At 43.3% G+C, this 16968-nt stretch overlaps 3 protein-coding genes and 1 long non-coding RNA gene across 4 annotated transcripts in view; 3 read left to right on the top strand and 1 right to left on the bottom strand.

Moving 5' to 3' along the window:
- Nucleotides 1-6265, top strand: part of LOC108606571 — a 39572-nt gene extending 33307 nt beyond the window's left edge. Inside the window, exon 4 of the long non-coding RNA XR_001915459.1 lies at nucleotides 6185-6265. This is a non-coding gene — a long non-coding RNA (uncharacterized LOC108606571). The remainder of the gene's footprint in view (nucleotides 1-6184) is intronic.
- LOC108606570 (neprilysin-4) lies at nucleotides 378-2582 on the top strand. The gene has a single exon (XM_017996790.1). It carries the CDS (start codon nucleotides 397-399, stop codon nucleotides 2485-2487), a length of 2091 nt encoding a protein of 696 aa, XP_017852279.1. The 5' UTR covers nucleotides 378-396; the 3' UTR covers nucleotides 2488-2582.
- A 185-nt stretch (nucleotides 6266-6450) lies between the features above and the next one.
- On the top strand, nucleotides 6451-13523 carry LOC108606569 (disheveled-associated activator of morphogenesis 1). The gene is given in 9 exon segments (XM_017996788.2): nucleotides 6451-7105; nucleotides 8914-10060; nucleotides 10129-10703; nucleotides 10705-10828; nucleotides 10892-11097; nucleotides 11163-11302; nucleotides 11365-11526; nucleotides 12208-12371; nucleotides 12433-13523. Coding segments are annotated over 9 exon segments (3489 nt in total). The 5' UTR covers nucleotides 6451-7060; the 3' UTR covers nucleotides 13359-13523.
- Nucleotides 13524-13989: 466 nt separating this feature from the next.
- Nucleotides 13990-14869, bottom strand: LOC108606019 (calcineurin B homologous protein 2). Its single transcript, XM_017995845.2, has one exon. The coding sequence runs from the start codon at nucleotides 14831-14833 to the stop codon at nucleotides 14231-14233; it is 603 nt and encodes a 200-aa protein (XP_017851334.1). The 5' UTR covers nucleotides 14834-14869; the 3' UTR covers nucleotides 13990-14230.
- Nucleotides 14870-16968: the final 2099 nt, after the last annotated feature.

The raw sequence follows: 16968 nt of genomic DNA, 5'->3' as shown, positions 1-16968 counted from the left end.
TCAAATCATATAAAATGTAAGAGTTTAAATAGATTTAGAATAACAAAAGTTTATAATTTATTTAATTAAATATAATTTTGAGCATGTAATTGAGTTGGGTGGGGGTGAGCAGTGCTCGATTCTTAGCTCAGCCGCATAGTGAACTGCTTGCTTCGCTTCTAAGCGCACTGCTTGCTTTCATAGCCTTTGGCGCTGCTGCTATTGAGCGAGCAAGCGATAGATCGATACAACGTCTGCTGCGATAGTTTGAGCACGCCAGAGCAATCGTTAGCAGCTGCGTCGCCGCTTATCGCGTCTGACCTCTGAACATGTGAGCAGATGTAAATCGCTGATAACACGCAGTGAGCCTTAGAATGAATGTGAATGCCACAAACGAATTGAGTGAGGCGTTGCAAGATGTTGTCGCTGCTGCTGCTGCTGCTGCTGCCGCTAGTGGCTGCTGTAGTTCCTGGCGATGATATGAGCACGGAGCTGGCCAAGCAGATTATACGCAGCGCCAAGGCGGCGGAGATTAAAAGCAGATTGGATACAAGTGTGCAGCCCTGCGATAATTTTTACAATTACGCCTGCGGCAACTGGAAGCGACAGAACCCAGCACAGCTGCTGGCCAATGTGGCCACCGATACGTTCGAGCAGTTGTCCAGCGGCTTTGAGCGGCGACTGCTGCGCCTGCTGCAGTCAGCAGCGCCGGCCAACAAGCTGGAGCAGCAGCTGCAAGATTTTCACAAATCCTGTCTGCGCCTGGAGCCAAGCGATGCGGACTACAAGCAGTCGCTGCGTCAGCTGTACAGCGAGTTCGGTGAGCTGCCCGTGCTCAGCGAGCGCTGGAACGATGCGAACTACAGCTGGTGGCGTCAGCTGGGCGCCATAGCGGGCAAGTATAATATACAGCCGCTGATATCGGTGGACATACTGAACGATATGCGCAACAGTTCGCTGAGGCGCGTCTATGTGGGACCGCCGCGACTGTCGCCCAGCCTAAGCGCTGCGGATATAAAGGGCAACTCTATGCTGGCGCAGCTGGAGATGTCGGGGCTGCAGAACATGCTGGAAACGTATTTGGAGCTGAGCGCGCAGCAGGCGTCGGCGCTGACGCTGGAGATGCTGCAGCTGCGCAAGCAGCTGTCCGAGGGCAGCGGCGCAGCAACCAAAGCGCAGACGCTGGCCGAGGAGGTGAGCGAGCTGACGCTGGTGGAGCTGCAGCAGCTTTGCGGCTCATCAGAGCTGAACATGACAGAGTTTCTTGGTCTGGTGCTGGGTGCGCAGCATGTGCCCGCCAAGCTTTATGTCTACCAGCCGGCGTATTTGCAACATGTGCTTGCCACACTGGCGCAGACGCCAGCGCAGCGCATTGCCAACTATGTGCTGTGGCAGCTGCTGGAGCCGTTTCTGCTGCTCGCCAACAAACGCCATGGCCAGGGCCAGGGCCAGGAGCAGCTGCATTGGTGCGTCAAGCAGACGCGCAAACACTTCGGCGAGCTCAGCGAGCATTTGATCTATGCGCGCTATCGCAGCGACGCCGCCGAGTCCGAGGTGCATGCGGTGTGGCAACAGATGCGCGCCACATTTCGCCAGCAGCTGGCGGGCGATAAGCTGGACTGGATGGCGCCACAGACGCGTCAGCTGGCCATTGAAAAGCTGGAGCGCATGCAGCTTCACATACTCGCCTACGATGCGCAGAACTTTGAGCAGCTCTATGGCCAGCTGGCGTTGAATGCCTCCAACTATGTGCGCAACTTGCAGCAGCTGCTGCAGGTGGCAGCGGCACGCAATGTGGCGCAATTGACCAACAGCAGCTCCAGCAGCAGCGGCAGCTCCATGGCGGCGCAGCACACCGAAGTGCTGAGCTTTACGCCAGCCTACAGCATGCTGGACAACTGCATCAACATACCCGTGGCGCTGCTGCAGCCGCATTACTTTTGGGCGCCGGAGTATCCCAAGGCGCTGCGCTACGCCACTTTGGGTTACCTGCTGGGCCATGAGCTCATACATGGCTTCGATGATGATGGACGCAATTATGATGCAGCTGGCAACTTGTCGCCCTGGTGGGATGAGCGTTCGCGCTATGAGTACGATGAGCGGCGCAAGTGCTTCCAGGCGCAGTATCATCAGTTCCGCTACGATGGTCTGCAGCTGCCCAATCTTGTCGAGCAGTCCGAGAACATTGCCGACAATGGCGGCATCAAGCTCGCCTATCAGGCCTATCAGAGTTGGCTGCAGCAACAGCCGGCGGCGCAGCAGCAGCTTGAAACGCTGCCAGGGCTGGAGCATCTCAATCCCAATCAGCTGTTCTTTGTTTCCTACGCGCAGCTCTGGTGCGCCGACGTTCAGTCGCTGTTCAGAACTTGGCTCGTCGCCGTCGATGAACATGCGCCCAGCATGTTCCGCGTCGTCGGACCGCTGTCCAATTTTCAGGAGTTCTCCTGGGTGTTCAACTGCTCCCAGGCTGCGCCCATGGATCCCGAGTACAAGTGCGCAATTTACTAATTTGCAAAAAGTCCAAATTATGCGCAAAGCTTAATTCTTAGAAATTAGTAAAAATAATTCTATATGCCTAGTTATATGTTTATGTCGATTGCAATCAAAATAAATAAGTTCAAAATTGTGTTCAATATCAATATATATAAAATTATATTTTTGCTTTCAAAATAATTGTTTACTAAACAAATCTAAATGTATGACCCAAAATATTCTTAAATGCATTTCCAGCTTTTGGGTTTAAATTCTAAGAGATTAAACTGTGGGTTTTTATATTCATTTTTATATATTTTTCATTTTTTAAATTAATTAACTGCGCAAGTTAACAATTTAATAAATTTAAAGCAAATATTTAGCACTAACTTTTTTTTTTTAGTTTGTTTTATGTTTTGTGTATAAACTAGGAATAGAAAATAGAAGAATGCAATCTTGCAATTAAATTTAATTCTTAGTGTAGCTGCAAGAATTATTAATTGAAAATTGTTTTACCTATTTTATTTTATTTATATTATTTTATTTATTTTCGTGAAGTTTTTTCATTGATTTAAACATGGGAACTTTTCTCTGAAGTTTATAAATTATAATTGACTCGTTTGGGCGTCATATTGACCCAGCTAATGAGCTTCCAGCCAACTCCATTCAAATACAATCAACTGTTGTGCAAACTAGGCCTACGCCTTTGCCTTTGCCTTTGCTACCAAATAAACATAAAGCGCAGCTTTTAATTAGCTTAAGGTTCACAGCACACACACACACAGCAACTAAAAATGCAAACATACATAAATAAATATAAAAATATTGAAATCATTAAGATCAGCGCCCACTAATGCCGCAGCCAGCCGCCAGCCTCGAGCTGCTGCAAGTTCTAAGCTGAAGCATTGACCTGATTTAGTGTCTGTCTGTCTGTCTGTCTCAGACGTCGACGACGACGACTTGGACGACAGTTGGCGTTGAGTTGGTAACTGGGGCGAGAAACGTGCATGAAATTGAAGCGCCGAGTGTCATTTGAAGTTAACAGTGGGGCCAAAGGCATGGAAAACAAATAGTAAAGAAAATATTTCAGATATATAAATTTAAAATGTGTAAAGAGATTTAGCTTGAGCGAAAAATATTGAGATATTGCATTTTGAATATAAATATAAAAATTATAGTATTACAAATTATATGCTTATATGCAAATTAAAGTCTAAAGAAGAATTAAAATAGTTTAACTTTTAACTGATTGATTGATTAACTCTTCAGCAGCTAAATTAAAACAAAATAATTGTTATCAATAATTAAAGTTATTTGAACATAATTAATTACTTATTTTATATTAATTTGATTTTCATTTTAGTCATTTATTTATTAGTATTTTTAGAATAGTATTATTATTATTTTAGTACAATTTTAATTTTATTATATTGATGTTAGTAGTTTAATTGCAATTTGGCCACACTGTGCAGCATTAGCAAGGGCTATTGGCCTTTGTTGAACTTTCCGCTCTTAAGCTGGGTTAGTGGGTGCCACTAAGTTTAGTGCTGCGCTACTAACTAAAGCAAGTGAAGCCGAGACTAGAAAGTAGACAACAGCTGGCAGTCAAACGGGCGGACGGACGAGCGGACGGACATTAGTTAATACAAGCGACGGCAATAAAAACTAGAAACAAAATAGTTACTCAACTAATTGAGGCAGCAAACCGAAGCCAGCTGGACTCATGTTGTTGTTGTTGTTGTTGTTGTTGTTGATGATGACATGAGCAGTGGGGCTGCTGTTGGCTTATTCAACAAATCGAACAATGTATAATGAAAGTGAACGAGCTAAATTAAAGTTGCTATCGTAACTATTATAAATTAATCAGCATATAATTTAAGACTGTCTGTCTGTCTGTCTTGTTGATTACACTTTAAATGGCCAAATGTGTAACAATTGCAAATTTTGCATAACAATTTGTTTTGGCTAATTGAGCGTTAAAGAAATGCCAAGCCATATGTATTATTATTATTAACATTAGACACGAAAGTGGGCAACCAAATACACGCCCATGATTAACACGATTGGCTAAACTCCTTTTACTTTGTTGTCTAGTTGGGTGGGGTGGGGGGGGCTATGCATAATTCTAGTATTTCCTACTCGATTCGCATTCCGATTTGTGCCCACACACGCAACTTTTCGACGTAGGATTAAACTTTCGTTTCCACATGTGTCTGTGTCTGACAGAGAGACAGACAGACGCGGTTATGACAACAGTTGTGGCTGCAATTGTAAATAATTCCAAATGCCCACGCCGACTTCAACAATAAACCTAATAGTCAAAAATAATAATTGTTAAAAGCAAAGCAAGCACCCAACCCAACCCAAGACTGACTGCATAATATGCGCTCTCATTATAAATAAAAGATCGCTAAATAGAACTCTTAACTTTAGCCTTGGCAAAAAGTAATTAGTAATAAGCTTATTTCTAATTTAAAAGCTCAGCTAATGAGCTTGCAGTTCTATTCGTTCTTCAAATTTGTTAACTCACATAATTTGGCATTATATGAGCTTAAAAATTCGATTATTATTATAATTTTTAACTAATTTTCATACATAATAAATAAGTGAATTCTTTAAATTGCAGTTTTATTACAATTAGTTATTAATTAAATAGCTTAACTAGCTGCAAAGTTAGAGTTGCTTTTATTTTTTTTATTTGATATTTAAGATATAATATTTTTGCTATTTTTATTTATTTTTTAATTAATAAATTGTATAATTTAATTAAAATGACTTTCTGCTCTTGAATGTGGATCACGCGCTCCATGTATGACAAACTGAATTAGCAACTGCCAAATGAATTCTGCGATAAATACCATAAATCTTTACGCTTGATTTCACGTACTGCAGGGGCAAGTGTGGCATGTGGCATGTGGCACATATGTCCAGACGCAACGCACTTGGTGGCAAGTGTCTGCAGCTTGGGCAATGCAATTGCATTTGTCAGCATTAATTTTATTTGTTGTTTGTTTTCATTCCGCGTGTCTTTTGCCTTGACGTGTCAATTGACAGCCATTTGTCTAGCCAGACACCTAGAGCTGTCAGTTCGGCTTAAGTAATGGTCAGAAACTAGAAGAAACCAATGAGCGACATTCATAACAAATCGAAAAATATATAAAAAGTGCGAATAATAATAAAATGTAAATGAAAATAAATAAAAAATAGCAATAAGTAGTAAATTGAAATGAACAACTAAAAATTATTATAAATGAAATGCTACAAAATTAATAGTTAAATAATCATTAATAAATTAATTTTTAATAATAAATATAATAATGTCATATAAAACAACTAAAAGTTAAAAAAAAAAAAACAAATAAAATGAAATAAAAAACCACAAATAATAATAAATGCTTAAAAATGAATAGTGAAATATTCATGTTGTTGTTTAATAAAAATAATAATGTGTCAAACTTTTATTTGACTAAATATAAATACAACTAAAAGTTAATAAAAATGAAATAAAAAAACACAAATAATAATAAATTAAATGCTTAAAAATTAAGCACTGAATAATAATAATAATTGAGTAATCAAAATAATAATGTCAAATAAAAGTGGAAATAAATACAAATAATAATTAATACAAATAAATGTTATTGTATAAATGTAGACTTTAAGTATATTTTTAGGTGGAAAATAAAATATTTTATTGCATTACTAAATTATTTTCTGTTCTTTTTGCTTGCAGAAATTACAAACATGCCCCATTGTTTGTCTAAATGAGCCAGATACGCAAAGTACAACTACGGAAATATTGCAAACTTCGCCGGAGAGCACTCTTGAGAAGCCAAAAGCAGCAGCAGCAGCAACAACAACTGGCAACAACAGCAGCTGCATAACAATCAATGCAACACCAGCAACTGCTGCAACAGCAACAACCAGCAGCTCAGCGGGTGTCACTAAAATAACAATAACCAGTGACAATCAACAACAGCCAAGCAGCAACATCTGCAACAGCAGCAGCAACATTGTGCTCAATGCTTACAACAGCAACCACAGCAACAACAACAACAACAATCGACATATTAACAGCAGCTTAGTGTCTATAACTAGCTTGAATAGCTGCAGTGATCTAAGCCACAGCAGCACTGCCAATTTGACTCACAGCAGCAGCAATCACAGCCCCAACGGCAACAGCAGCGACACTTCCTCTGGAAATTTTCAGGAGCGCTTCGACTTTGATCATTGGAAAAGCGTCTTGAGCGAGTTCAGCTGCTTCAGCAGCATCTATCGCTATTGGCATCAGTACAGCGGCAACAACAACAGCAGCAGCAGCAGCGGCAACTGCAGCAGCAGCAGCAGCAACAACAGCAACAGCGCTGCTCAGAGCTCAGCTGAACATGTGGATGAGGGCAAAGGACTCGGCAACGGCGCCAACTCTTTCTACACGCACAACATCTTAGGCTACACCTTTGGCTATCCCTTTGGCTACAAGGAGAGCGTTGAAGGCGACTTTAAGAACTCGCAGCAGCAACTACACAACAACAGCAACTGCAACAGCAGCAGCAGCAACTGCAACGAGACTCCGCTGCAAAAACACTACAGACAACAACAAAAGAAGAAGATGCCCGTGTTCAGAGGCAGACGCGGCTGGTGTGGCTGCTTTAAGGTAAATACAATACCCACCCCCCCCACACACCTTTCTTTGCCCACTATTTGCGCTTTGCTGCTTAAGTCACGTGCCAAAGCGATTTGACCCATTTGCCGCCCACTTGAAATTGAAATTGGAGTCGCCACTCAACTGAACTGAGAGCTGAGCGCTGAGCTCAAATTCAAACGGTGCACGAAATTGCATAATTGCCACAAGTTGCAGTTAGATAACTCATAGAACGGTACTAGATAAAGCCTAGACTCCATTACAATAGCATAGAACGCAATTCAGTTAATTGCAAATGCAACAGCTCAATGACAGTTGCCATGAGCGAATCGCTTAGGGCCTGATATAAAATTATTTTTACTCACTCTGTCGACTGCTAGAGCTAATGGGGCAGTTTACGGAAAAATTATTTGCAGTCATGCAAATTCAATTGAAATTGCTAAAGTAATGAGCATTAAAAGTCGCAGCAATTTTCTTAATTGTAATTGAATTAAATGAAATCTGCTGCACAAATTGCCAAATATTTTAATTGAAAACCTTTTTTAGAGAGAGATGGAGCACAAATTCACCTTATTTAAATTTTTAAATAATTAAAATCGCTTTATACATATTTTTTTAAACTCTCCAACTATAAGTTTATGTAGTTTAATAACTGAAATCAACTTAATTTAAAGTTGTTTGCATATGCCAAAAATGTTTAATTTCGAATGAAATATTTTATTAAAAAATTCAAAATATTGAAATAGTTTCATTTACATTAATATTTCTTTTTTATTCTGTCTGCACTTATATTTTAAGTTTCTTCATTTTTTTTTTAAACATATCCGAAAAGTACTCAACATTTTTTGAAGCCAATAAATAATTTAAAAATTAGACATGCTTTGCATATTTAAATTTTAATTTATACAAATTATAAAAGAACAAATTGGTTTATTTTTTTTTTAAATATATATAGTACATATACTGAAAGATCTCGCTAGTAGTTTGAAGTGTAACTTTAGCTAGACGCACAGTAGCTGCAATTGGATATCGCTTAAGGTCTCCTGTCTCTCGCTCTCTCTCGCTCTCTCTGTAGAATACAAGAGCGTACAGTCAACTTTTTGTTTACAATTTCAATGCAACTGACAAGGTTGGGCAATAGCTGTAATTAGACATGCACTGTTAACGCAAAGTGCAGTGCGCGTTGGGCAGGGGGCGGGGCTGGGGCACTTAGAACAGAATGGAGCAAAGCTAAGTAAAGTCAAGTGACGCTTCAGTGGCATTAATGCAATAAAAGATTTATAAACAGTGTCAGCTTAGGAAGCTGCAATTACAATTAGAAAAAATAAAAATAATTAGTTAAAATGCATTAAAAGCTGCGAAGCGCATTTAGAGGTTAACAGCGTTGAAATTGAGTACAATAATAATAATAAAAGAAACGCTTAAATATTAAATATTATTATTAAATATTTGGAAATAGAATACAATCAATTGAAGAATCGAATGTTAGAGCAACGTCAAAATTTATTGCATATTATAACAAAGTTCTTAACTTTTTGCATTATAATTAATTTAAAAATATTTTTTATTTGACATTTTACTTTAATATATATTTAATTGAATTAATTTCATTCTACTGAACAGAAATATTTTTCAGTAAATATTAAAAATGAATGCCTTATTAATTTTTAAATATTTTTGTTTGGCAAATTATTGTAATTATAAATTGAAAAAAATATATTAATGTTTAGAGTATTGTTATTAAAATAAAAAAATATTAATTAATTAAACTTTGCAAGCTCATTGATTTAATTAATATTTGCTTTTGCTTTGTTTTGCAGGATGACGAGCCACCGGAGATTTGTGTGGTTGAGGGCGCGTTTACGCTGCAGACGCTGACGCCGACGCAGCCGATGCCGGCGGTGGATGAGCTGGACACGAAGTTTGCCGAGCTGGTGGAGGAGCTGGATCTGACGGCGCCGAATAAGGAGGCAATGCTCAGTCTGCCGGCGCAGAAGAAATGGCAAATCTACTGCTCGCGCAAGCTGCCGCCGGATGCGAACGACGGACCGGATGCGGCGGCCATAACACAGCCGCCGACGGCGGAGCACTACATCGAGCGACTGAAGGAGCTGGTGGTGCATGTCTCGCTCTCGCCGGAGGATTCGCCCAGCCATGAGCTGAGCACGCGGCTGGACAATCATGCGGCCTTTGTGGATGCACTGAAGACGGCGCTGCGCACATCGACGCACAGCTTTGTGCTGCGCTTCGTGGAGCTGGAGGGGCTGCCGGCGCTGCTGAATCTGCTGCTGCAGCTGGACATACGTGTGGCGAACAGTTCGCTGCACACCAGTCTGATTGGCTGCATCAAGGCGCTGATGAACAACTCGATGGGCCGCGCCCATGTGCTGGCCCATCCGACGGCCATTGATACGATCGCGCGCTCGCTGGCGGCGGACAACATACGCACCAAGATTGCGGCGCTGGAGATTCTGGGCGCGGTGTGTCTGGTGCCCGGCGGACATCGCAAAGTGCTGCAGGCCATGCTGAACTTCCAGGAGTTTGCCACGGAGCGCACGCGCTTCCAGAGCATTGTCAACGACCTGGATCGCTCCACCTACGCGTATCGGGACAATGTGAATCTGAAGACCGCACTCATGTCCTTTGTCAATGCGGTGCTCAACTACGGCCCGGGGCAGGAGAATCTCGAGTTCCGTCTGCATCTGCGCTACGAGTTCTTGATGCTCGGCATCCAGCCCGTCATCGATAAGCTGCGCACGCATGAGAACGAAACGCTGGACAGACATTTGGATTTCTTTGAAATGGTGCGCGCCGAGGATGAGAAGGAGTTTGCACGTCGCTTCAACGAGGAGCATGTGGACACCAAGAGCGCCGGCTCCATGTTCGAGCTGCTGCGCCGCAAGCTCAGCCACTCGCCCGCCTATCCGCACATGCTCTCGCTGCTCCAGCACATGCTGCTCCTGCCCTGTAAGTTTGCCAGCCAGCGTAATCCCAAGCGAATCCAATGCTAATCTCTTGTTTATTTTTTTTTGCAGACACGGGTCACTGCACCGAGCACTGGCTGCTGATCGATCGCGTAGTGCAGCAGATTGTGCTGCAGGTGGAGCAGCGTCCCAGCAGCGATCTCATCTCCGATTCGGATGATCCGGATAAGCAGCTGAAGCTGGCCAGCGAGTCGCCAGTGCATGATCCGGATGTGGCGCCGCTGCAAATCGATGTCAACAAGCTGGTGCGTCTGCTGGTCAAGGAGGAGCAGCTGACGCTGGCGCGCAAGCGTGCCGACGAGCTGGAGCGCGAAAACTTTGACATACAGTCGCGTCTGGCCAAGAAGGAGCAGGAGCTGGATCTGCGCATGCAGGAGAAGGAGGATCTGGAGACGGGACTGGCGCGCATGCGTGAGCGCTTGGAGAAGGAGTCCACCCAGCACTCGCAGGCGGTGCAGCGTGCTCAGCACGCCGAGATGAAGGCCGAGGATCTGCAGCATCGTCTGCACAGCGAGCAGCAGGAGCGTGCGCGTCTGGAGCGTCTCGTCACCGAGGGCAGCATACCCGATGACCAAAAGGTTGCCGGCCTGACCGGCTGCAATGGCGCCGTCTCGCCGCCGCCGCCACCCACCGCCCATGCTCAATGCCGTGCCGCCACCGCCGCCGCCCATGGCGCCCACCATGTTGCCACCGCCGCCGCCGCCCTGTCCCGGCGCCCCACCGCCACCGCCCAGCATGGCGCCAGCTCTAGGTAACCCAAACCTCCCAATCATTCCCCATCTGTCTTAATTCTAATTGTTTCGCTTGCTTGCAGCTGCCGCGCCCGCCAAGGCGGAGTTGCCAAAGAAGAATGTGCCACAGCCAGCGAATCCGCTCAAGAGCTTCAACTGGTCGAAGCTGCCCGACGCCAAGCTGCAGGGCACCGTCTGGTCGGAGCTGGACGAGAGCAAGCTCTACAACAACATGGAACTGGAGTCCATAGACAAACTATTCTCCGCCTATCAAAAGAACGGCGTCTCGGTTAGTCAGTCCCGCGCACCACTCACAATTTATATAAATTTAATCAATCGCTTGTCCTCCTGCAGACCACTGATGGCTCCTACGAGGATTTGCGCGTCACTGGCAAAAACAAGCAAAAGGTGCTCTCGGTCATCGATGGACGCCGCGCTCAGAACTGCACCATACTGCTGAGCAAGCTCAAGATGAGCGACATGGATATATCCAAGTATATAGCCAATCATTTTATAACAAAACTTAAGCTGTATTAATTTACTTTATTTAAAACAGAGCTATATTGTCTATGGACTGCAATGAGCAGCTGGCGCTGGACATGGTTGAGCAGCTGCTCAAGTTTACGCCCTCAGCGGAGGAGCGCGCATTGCTGGACGAGCATAGCGAGGACATCGAGTCGCTGGCGCGTGCGGATCGCTTTCTCTATGAAATATCAAAGTGCGTAGTCGACAACGTGACACTTGAGCAGAATATAAATAATATATAATTAATTAATAGCATGATAGAGTAGCTAACTGACCAAATAGCAGAGCTAAAGTTGAGTTCAAATTAATTCATACGCTAAGCTAGAATCAATCTCCTAGCCTTGAACTATTTGCTGTATTATATATAAATTATTATACAATATTAATAATTTGTAAACAGAGCAACACACACAAATCAAAAGCGAATAATCGCTCTGAGCGACTCTTCAGAGAGTTAGAACTGAACGCGCTCTCTATTCGAATTCGAATTCGCATTGGCAGCAGTTGCAGCTCGTTGCTCTCAGCATAGGACGAGGCAGCGAAAAGAGCAGACAGTTCCAGAGAAAGAGAGAGAGAGAGAGAGAGAGATGAGCGACAGAGCGTGAGCGTCAGCCTTTATTTTTTTTTTATTAAGCATTAAGTCCGCGAGCTCTTGCACTACTTTTATTATTATGGCTAAATAGAAATATTACTTTTATTTTTTGTATAGAATATTTAGAAATGTTAAATAATTAAAATTAAATATTTAGGCATATATAAACTTAAGCTTAAGTTAAAGTTGTTAATGCGCTAGTCTCGCTATCGCTCAGCAGTTTCAGCTCACTTAGCTTTATCTCTTATAATATTTAAACAATTCCATTATTTTTGTCTACAGAATTCCACACTATGAGCAGCGCTTGAAGAGTCTGCACTACAAGAAGCGCTTCATGCTAACGGTAAATGATTTAATACCACGCATCACTAGCGTCATGGAGGCATCGCGTGAAGTTGCGCGTTCGCGTCGCCTGCGCAAGCTGCTGGAGCTGGTGCTGGCCTTGGGTATAATTCTAATATAAATCATTTATTTAATTGATAATAATTAATTATTTGCTATTTATAGGCAACTATATGAATCGCGGCGCACGTGGCAACGCTTCGGGCTTTAGACTCGCCTCGCTGAATCGCTTGGCGGACACCAAGTCGAGTGCGGCCAAGGGCACGACACTGCTGCATTATCTGGTGCAGGTGATCGAGAAGAAGTTCAAGGATCTGCTCAAGCTGGAGGACGATATACCGCATGTGCGCGAGGCGTCCAAAGTGTCGCTGGGCGAGATGGACAAGGACATTCAAATGCTGCGCACCGGACTGGGCGATGTGGCGCGTGAGATTGAGTTTCATCGCAGCTCGGGGCCGGCACAGCAGGGCGATCGCTTTTTGCCCGTGATGCGCGAGTTTCATGCGCAGGCCTCGGTGCGCTTTGCCGAGCTGGAGGACAAGTTCCAGGACATGAAGACGCGCTTCGATCGCGCAGTGCGTCTGTTTGGCGAAGATGGCTCCGTGCTGCAGCCGGACGAGTTCTTTGGCATATTCGATACGTTTCTGGCGCAGTTCGCCGAGGCGCGCAACGACAACGAGAGCTTCCGTCGACGTCAGGAGGAGGAGGAGAAGCGCGCCAAGCAGGAGGCGGAGCTTAAGAAGCGCACCATTGAGCGCAAGAACAAAACCGGGCTCATGAGCAGCGTGGCACGCAATTTGGGACTCAAGTCCAGCAGCGGCGGCGGCGGTGGCGGCGGCAACAGCAACGGTGGCGCCAATGGCGATGCCAACACCAAAGGCGACAACAAGGGCGAGTTCGATGACCTCATCTCGGCTCTGCGCACCGGCGACGTCTTCGGCGAGGACATGGCCAAGTTCAAGCGTTCGCGCAAGGCGCGCGTCCTCAATGGCAACGCCAATGGGCAGACCTCGCCGCCACGCCACGGCAGCCTGCAGCGCGAGGAGAGCGGACGCGAGCGCGAACGCGAGCGCACAGTGCGGCGTCAATAGAAGCGACGAGCAGAGTATTTTATATATATACAAACACACACACACACACATGCATACATATAAACTTACACTATGCAACACTTTTTCGTAACTGGCTTATACAGCTTTTTTTTCTGTATTTGTATTTTGTATTTATTTATAAACGAAACTACCATACGTATACTTAACAAATGAAACCAAATTTTTTACAAAAAACAAAAAATGCAAACTAATTGTAATTTTTAAAAAATTATAAAAACTACGATAACACCTCGCTGATTAAATGGATACAAATGTTGTAAAAAAAATCAAAACAAATTGTAGCGTACCTTTTTCAAATTGTTTACTATAGCCGATATATATATATAGTTATAGTGCTGCGTATGTGTAAAACTCGATAAACAAACAATATTTAAAAATTGTCATGCAACAAATTGTTACAAATGCTAACAACTAATATTACAATTATTATTATTATTATGCATCTATATCATACACATATACATATATCATATATAGAAATCAGTTGAGCGTAGTGCAAGCGAGAGAGAGAGACTACAGTTGTGTAGCCTGCCATAAAAGTCATGTTCATTATTAATGTTTATATTATTGCATAATACAATTAATTAATTATTATATAATATTATAATTATTATTTTTTTTTTAGCACGAATTTCGCTATAAACAAGTTTTTACACCGCAAGCAAAATATATATTAAACAAACAAAACAAATGTATTAAACAATTAAATCTATAGAACTTAACAAACGAACGTTTAACTATTATGGAAAATAGTAAAATATGTATTGAAATTTGCATTGAAAAGTTTAATTATTGCATAAATAAATCAGCAGCAAGGCATATTAAAAAATAAAAACGGCAAACGAATCAATTCACGAGCCACGCCCACAATGCTGTGGCTCAGCATCCTTAAGCAGCAGCCCAGCATCTCGCTTATCCTGCTCCAGCCACTTGCGCACCACCAGTCGCTGCTCCACATCCACGCCCCCCAAGCGCGCCTCGAACTCCGCATAGGTCAAGTACTCGCTACGTCCGAATGCCTGCTGCTCCAGCAGCTGCAGCTCCTGCTCGCTGACCACGCCCACACATCGCATGGCGCGTCTAAAATCCTCGCGCTCCAAGTCTCCCCCACGCTTCGTATCGAACATGTGGCTGAGCAGCCGCAGCTTCTCCTGCCGCTTATCGTCGTACTCAAACTGCGCCACCATAAATCTCGCACAGACGCCCACAAACTGCTCAAAGTCCAGACGCTCTCGGTTTCCAAAGAAGCCATCGACAATCTGGCGGTACATGGGATTCTCCAGCAGCTGCGGTATGCGCAGCAGCTCTGTGGGCGTCAGGTAGCCCTGCTGCCGGCGATCCAGCGCCTGGAAACGCATATGCAGCTGCTGCAGCTGCTCGCTGGACATCCCAGTGGCCAGCTGATGCCGCTGACGCTCTGCCACGCTCAGCTGATGGCTGGCCATTAGACCCATTTTGCTGCCTTTAAAAATATGTATATAAAAATATAAATTTTGTTCGATTTGCTTGTTGTATTTGTGCTTTGTGCTGTTGACAAAAATTGCAGAGTCAGAGTCAGAGATCTCTCAATGAAAAATCCAACAAATTAACAGCGAACCCAATTAGCTCCATTGCCATAGCCGAGTGCTACTCTTTAATCAAAAGTAAGCTGCATTGTTAAGTAATTTCATTTAACTCTGCGCATAAGAACATTTTAGAATTGCACTCAATGCAAACTTGCACGTTGGCTCAAGTATCAGCTGATGTTTAGCTCAAGTCTCAGGCACAGTTAGTCGCACTAGCGATGAGCGATGCAAAACCCACTCACGCTCTCACTCATCGTACGATGCACAGTTAGCGACTGCAGCCGCAGCAGCAGCGCTCTCTAAGCAATGAAAGGGTGACTCGCTCTCGTTCAGCCGCAGCAGCAGCGCTGAGCGGCGCTCTCTAAGCAATGAAACGACGACGCGCTCTCGTTCGGTCGTAGCAGCAGCGCTGGTCGATCGAGCGCTTACGAACAAAAGACGCGAGCAGCAAAGCAGCGACGCTTACAAGCGTGGGAGGCATAAGAAGAGCGCACTTAGACCACCCGGGTCAGTTGTGCTTGGACCGTTGGCGAGTGAACATGCGTGCGCGCGTTATCAGTGTAAATGAAATTCATGTGCTTGCTTACAAGCAATCCATGGAGCTGCTTTGACCAAGTAAGTTTATAACAATTGTTCTAAATGCTCTCACTAACAACAAATTACAAGTGTTTAATTATTGTAAATATAACTTAAGCAGTGTATTTAAGCATTCATTCATGTGCTTGTCTTACTTTTGCTTTTGCCATTCTCACGCAAAGCTTTTACAATTAACTGTTCCTTGCATGAGCCTCTCTCTGAGTACAAAGTGTGTGTATTAAATTTGGAAAGCTCAGCAATGACTCTTGGGCAGTGTGTTTTATCTTCTTGGGCTATTTGTTTTTCTTTTTCTCAACCCTTGATTCTTCCACGTGATAAACATTTTGTTTGCCTTTTCAAATACTTTGTATGCAATTATTTTCATTTGCTGGGCGGTCGACATTAAATATATAAATAAATAAAACAGTAAGCGCTTTCTCGATTTATGCTTGTTTATTTATGTAAACTAATAAGAAAAACGAAGCAAGGTGGCTGTAAACTAATTTTATATACTGACTAGTCTATGAACTAATTTAAATCAATTTCTTTACATTTCATAACAATACTTATAAAAATAAAATATACTTATAATCCAATCCGTTTTAATGTTTACATATTATCCCCGCAGACATTGACGTTGGGCAAGAAGCTGACGAAGTTGGTCTTGACCTCGTTGATGGCGCCTATTTAGCAGCTGGAGTTGGCAGGCAGCTTGGCTGCTGCTTGGCTGCTGCTTGCTGACGACCTTGAACAGCTGACAGTTGCCCTTCTTAGAGGACATTATCCCAGAGTCTGTGGTGCTGTCGTACTGATCATTGCCACACAACTGGCTGCTCAGATGGATGAACTAGTTGCACATGCTGGTCATGGATATTTGGTACAGGCGCTTAGTATCTCTTTGATCTCCTTGGCGAGGCCTTCGCAGCCAATGAAGCTGCAGCTCTTAAAGTGCAGTCAACAGGCTGCGCCTTCAGCTTCTGCTGCTCCACTTGCTGTTTAAAACAATCAACTAAGTAAGTTTGTTTACTAATCAAACACAGAAGTCAACTTACTTATATTTTTACCTTTTTAAAAAAGAATTTATTTCATCATCTGTTTTATTTTCCAGCCGAATGCATATTGGCTTTATCCCAGCAGCAAACTCAGGATTTCATCCTACATCCTGGAGAGTTAACAAAGACAATCGGACTATAGCATCAGGCTGCAGTGGGAATAGGAAAAACAATTACTGCTCGTGCTGCAGCATCAGTCAAAATAAGTTAGTTTTATTTAATTTAATGCATTAATACATTCATTGTATTATTGTTATAATGGCATAATTTTAACGTTATTTATTATTTTTATTTATTTGTATTCTTTTGTATTTAGTCATTATTATAATTTATGATCACTGTAAGTTTAGTTTTAAGGCTTAGCTGTTAATTGTTGTATTATTAATAAAACAATTA

Source organism: Drosophila busckii, chromosome X (assembly GCF_011750605.1).
Source record: "Drosophila busckii strain San Diego stock center, stock number 13000-0081.31 chromosome X, ASM1175060v1, whole genome shotgun sequence".
Taxonomy (NCBI): Eukaryota; Metazoa; Arthropoda; class Insecta; order Diptera; family Drosophilidae; genus Drosophila; species Drosophila busckii.
The sequence above is the reverse complement of the archived record's forward strand: the minus strand, read 5'-3'. Positions and strand labels throughout refer to the sequence as shown.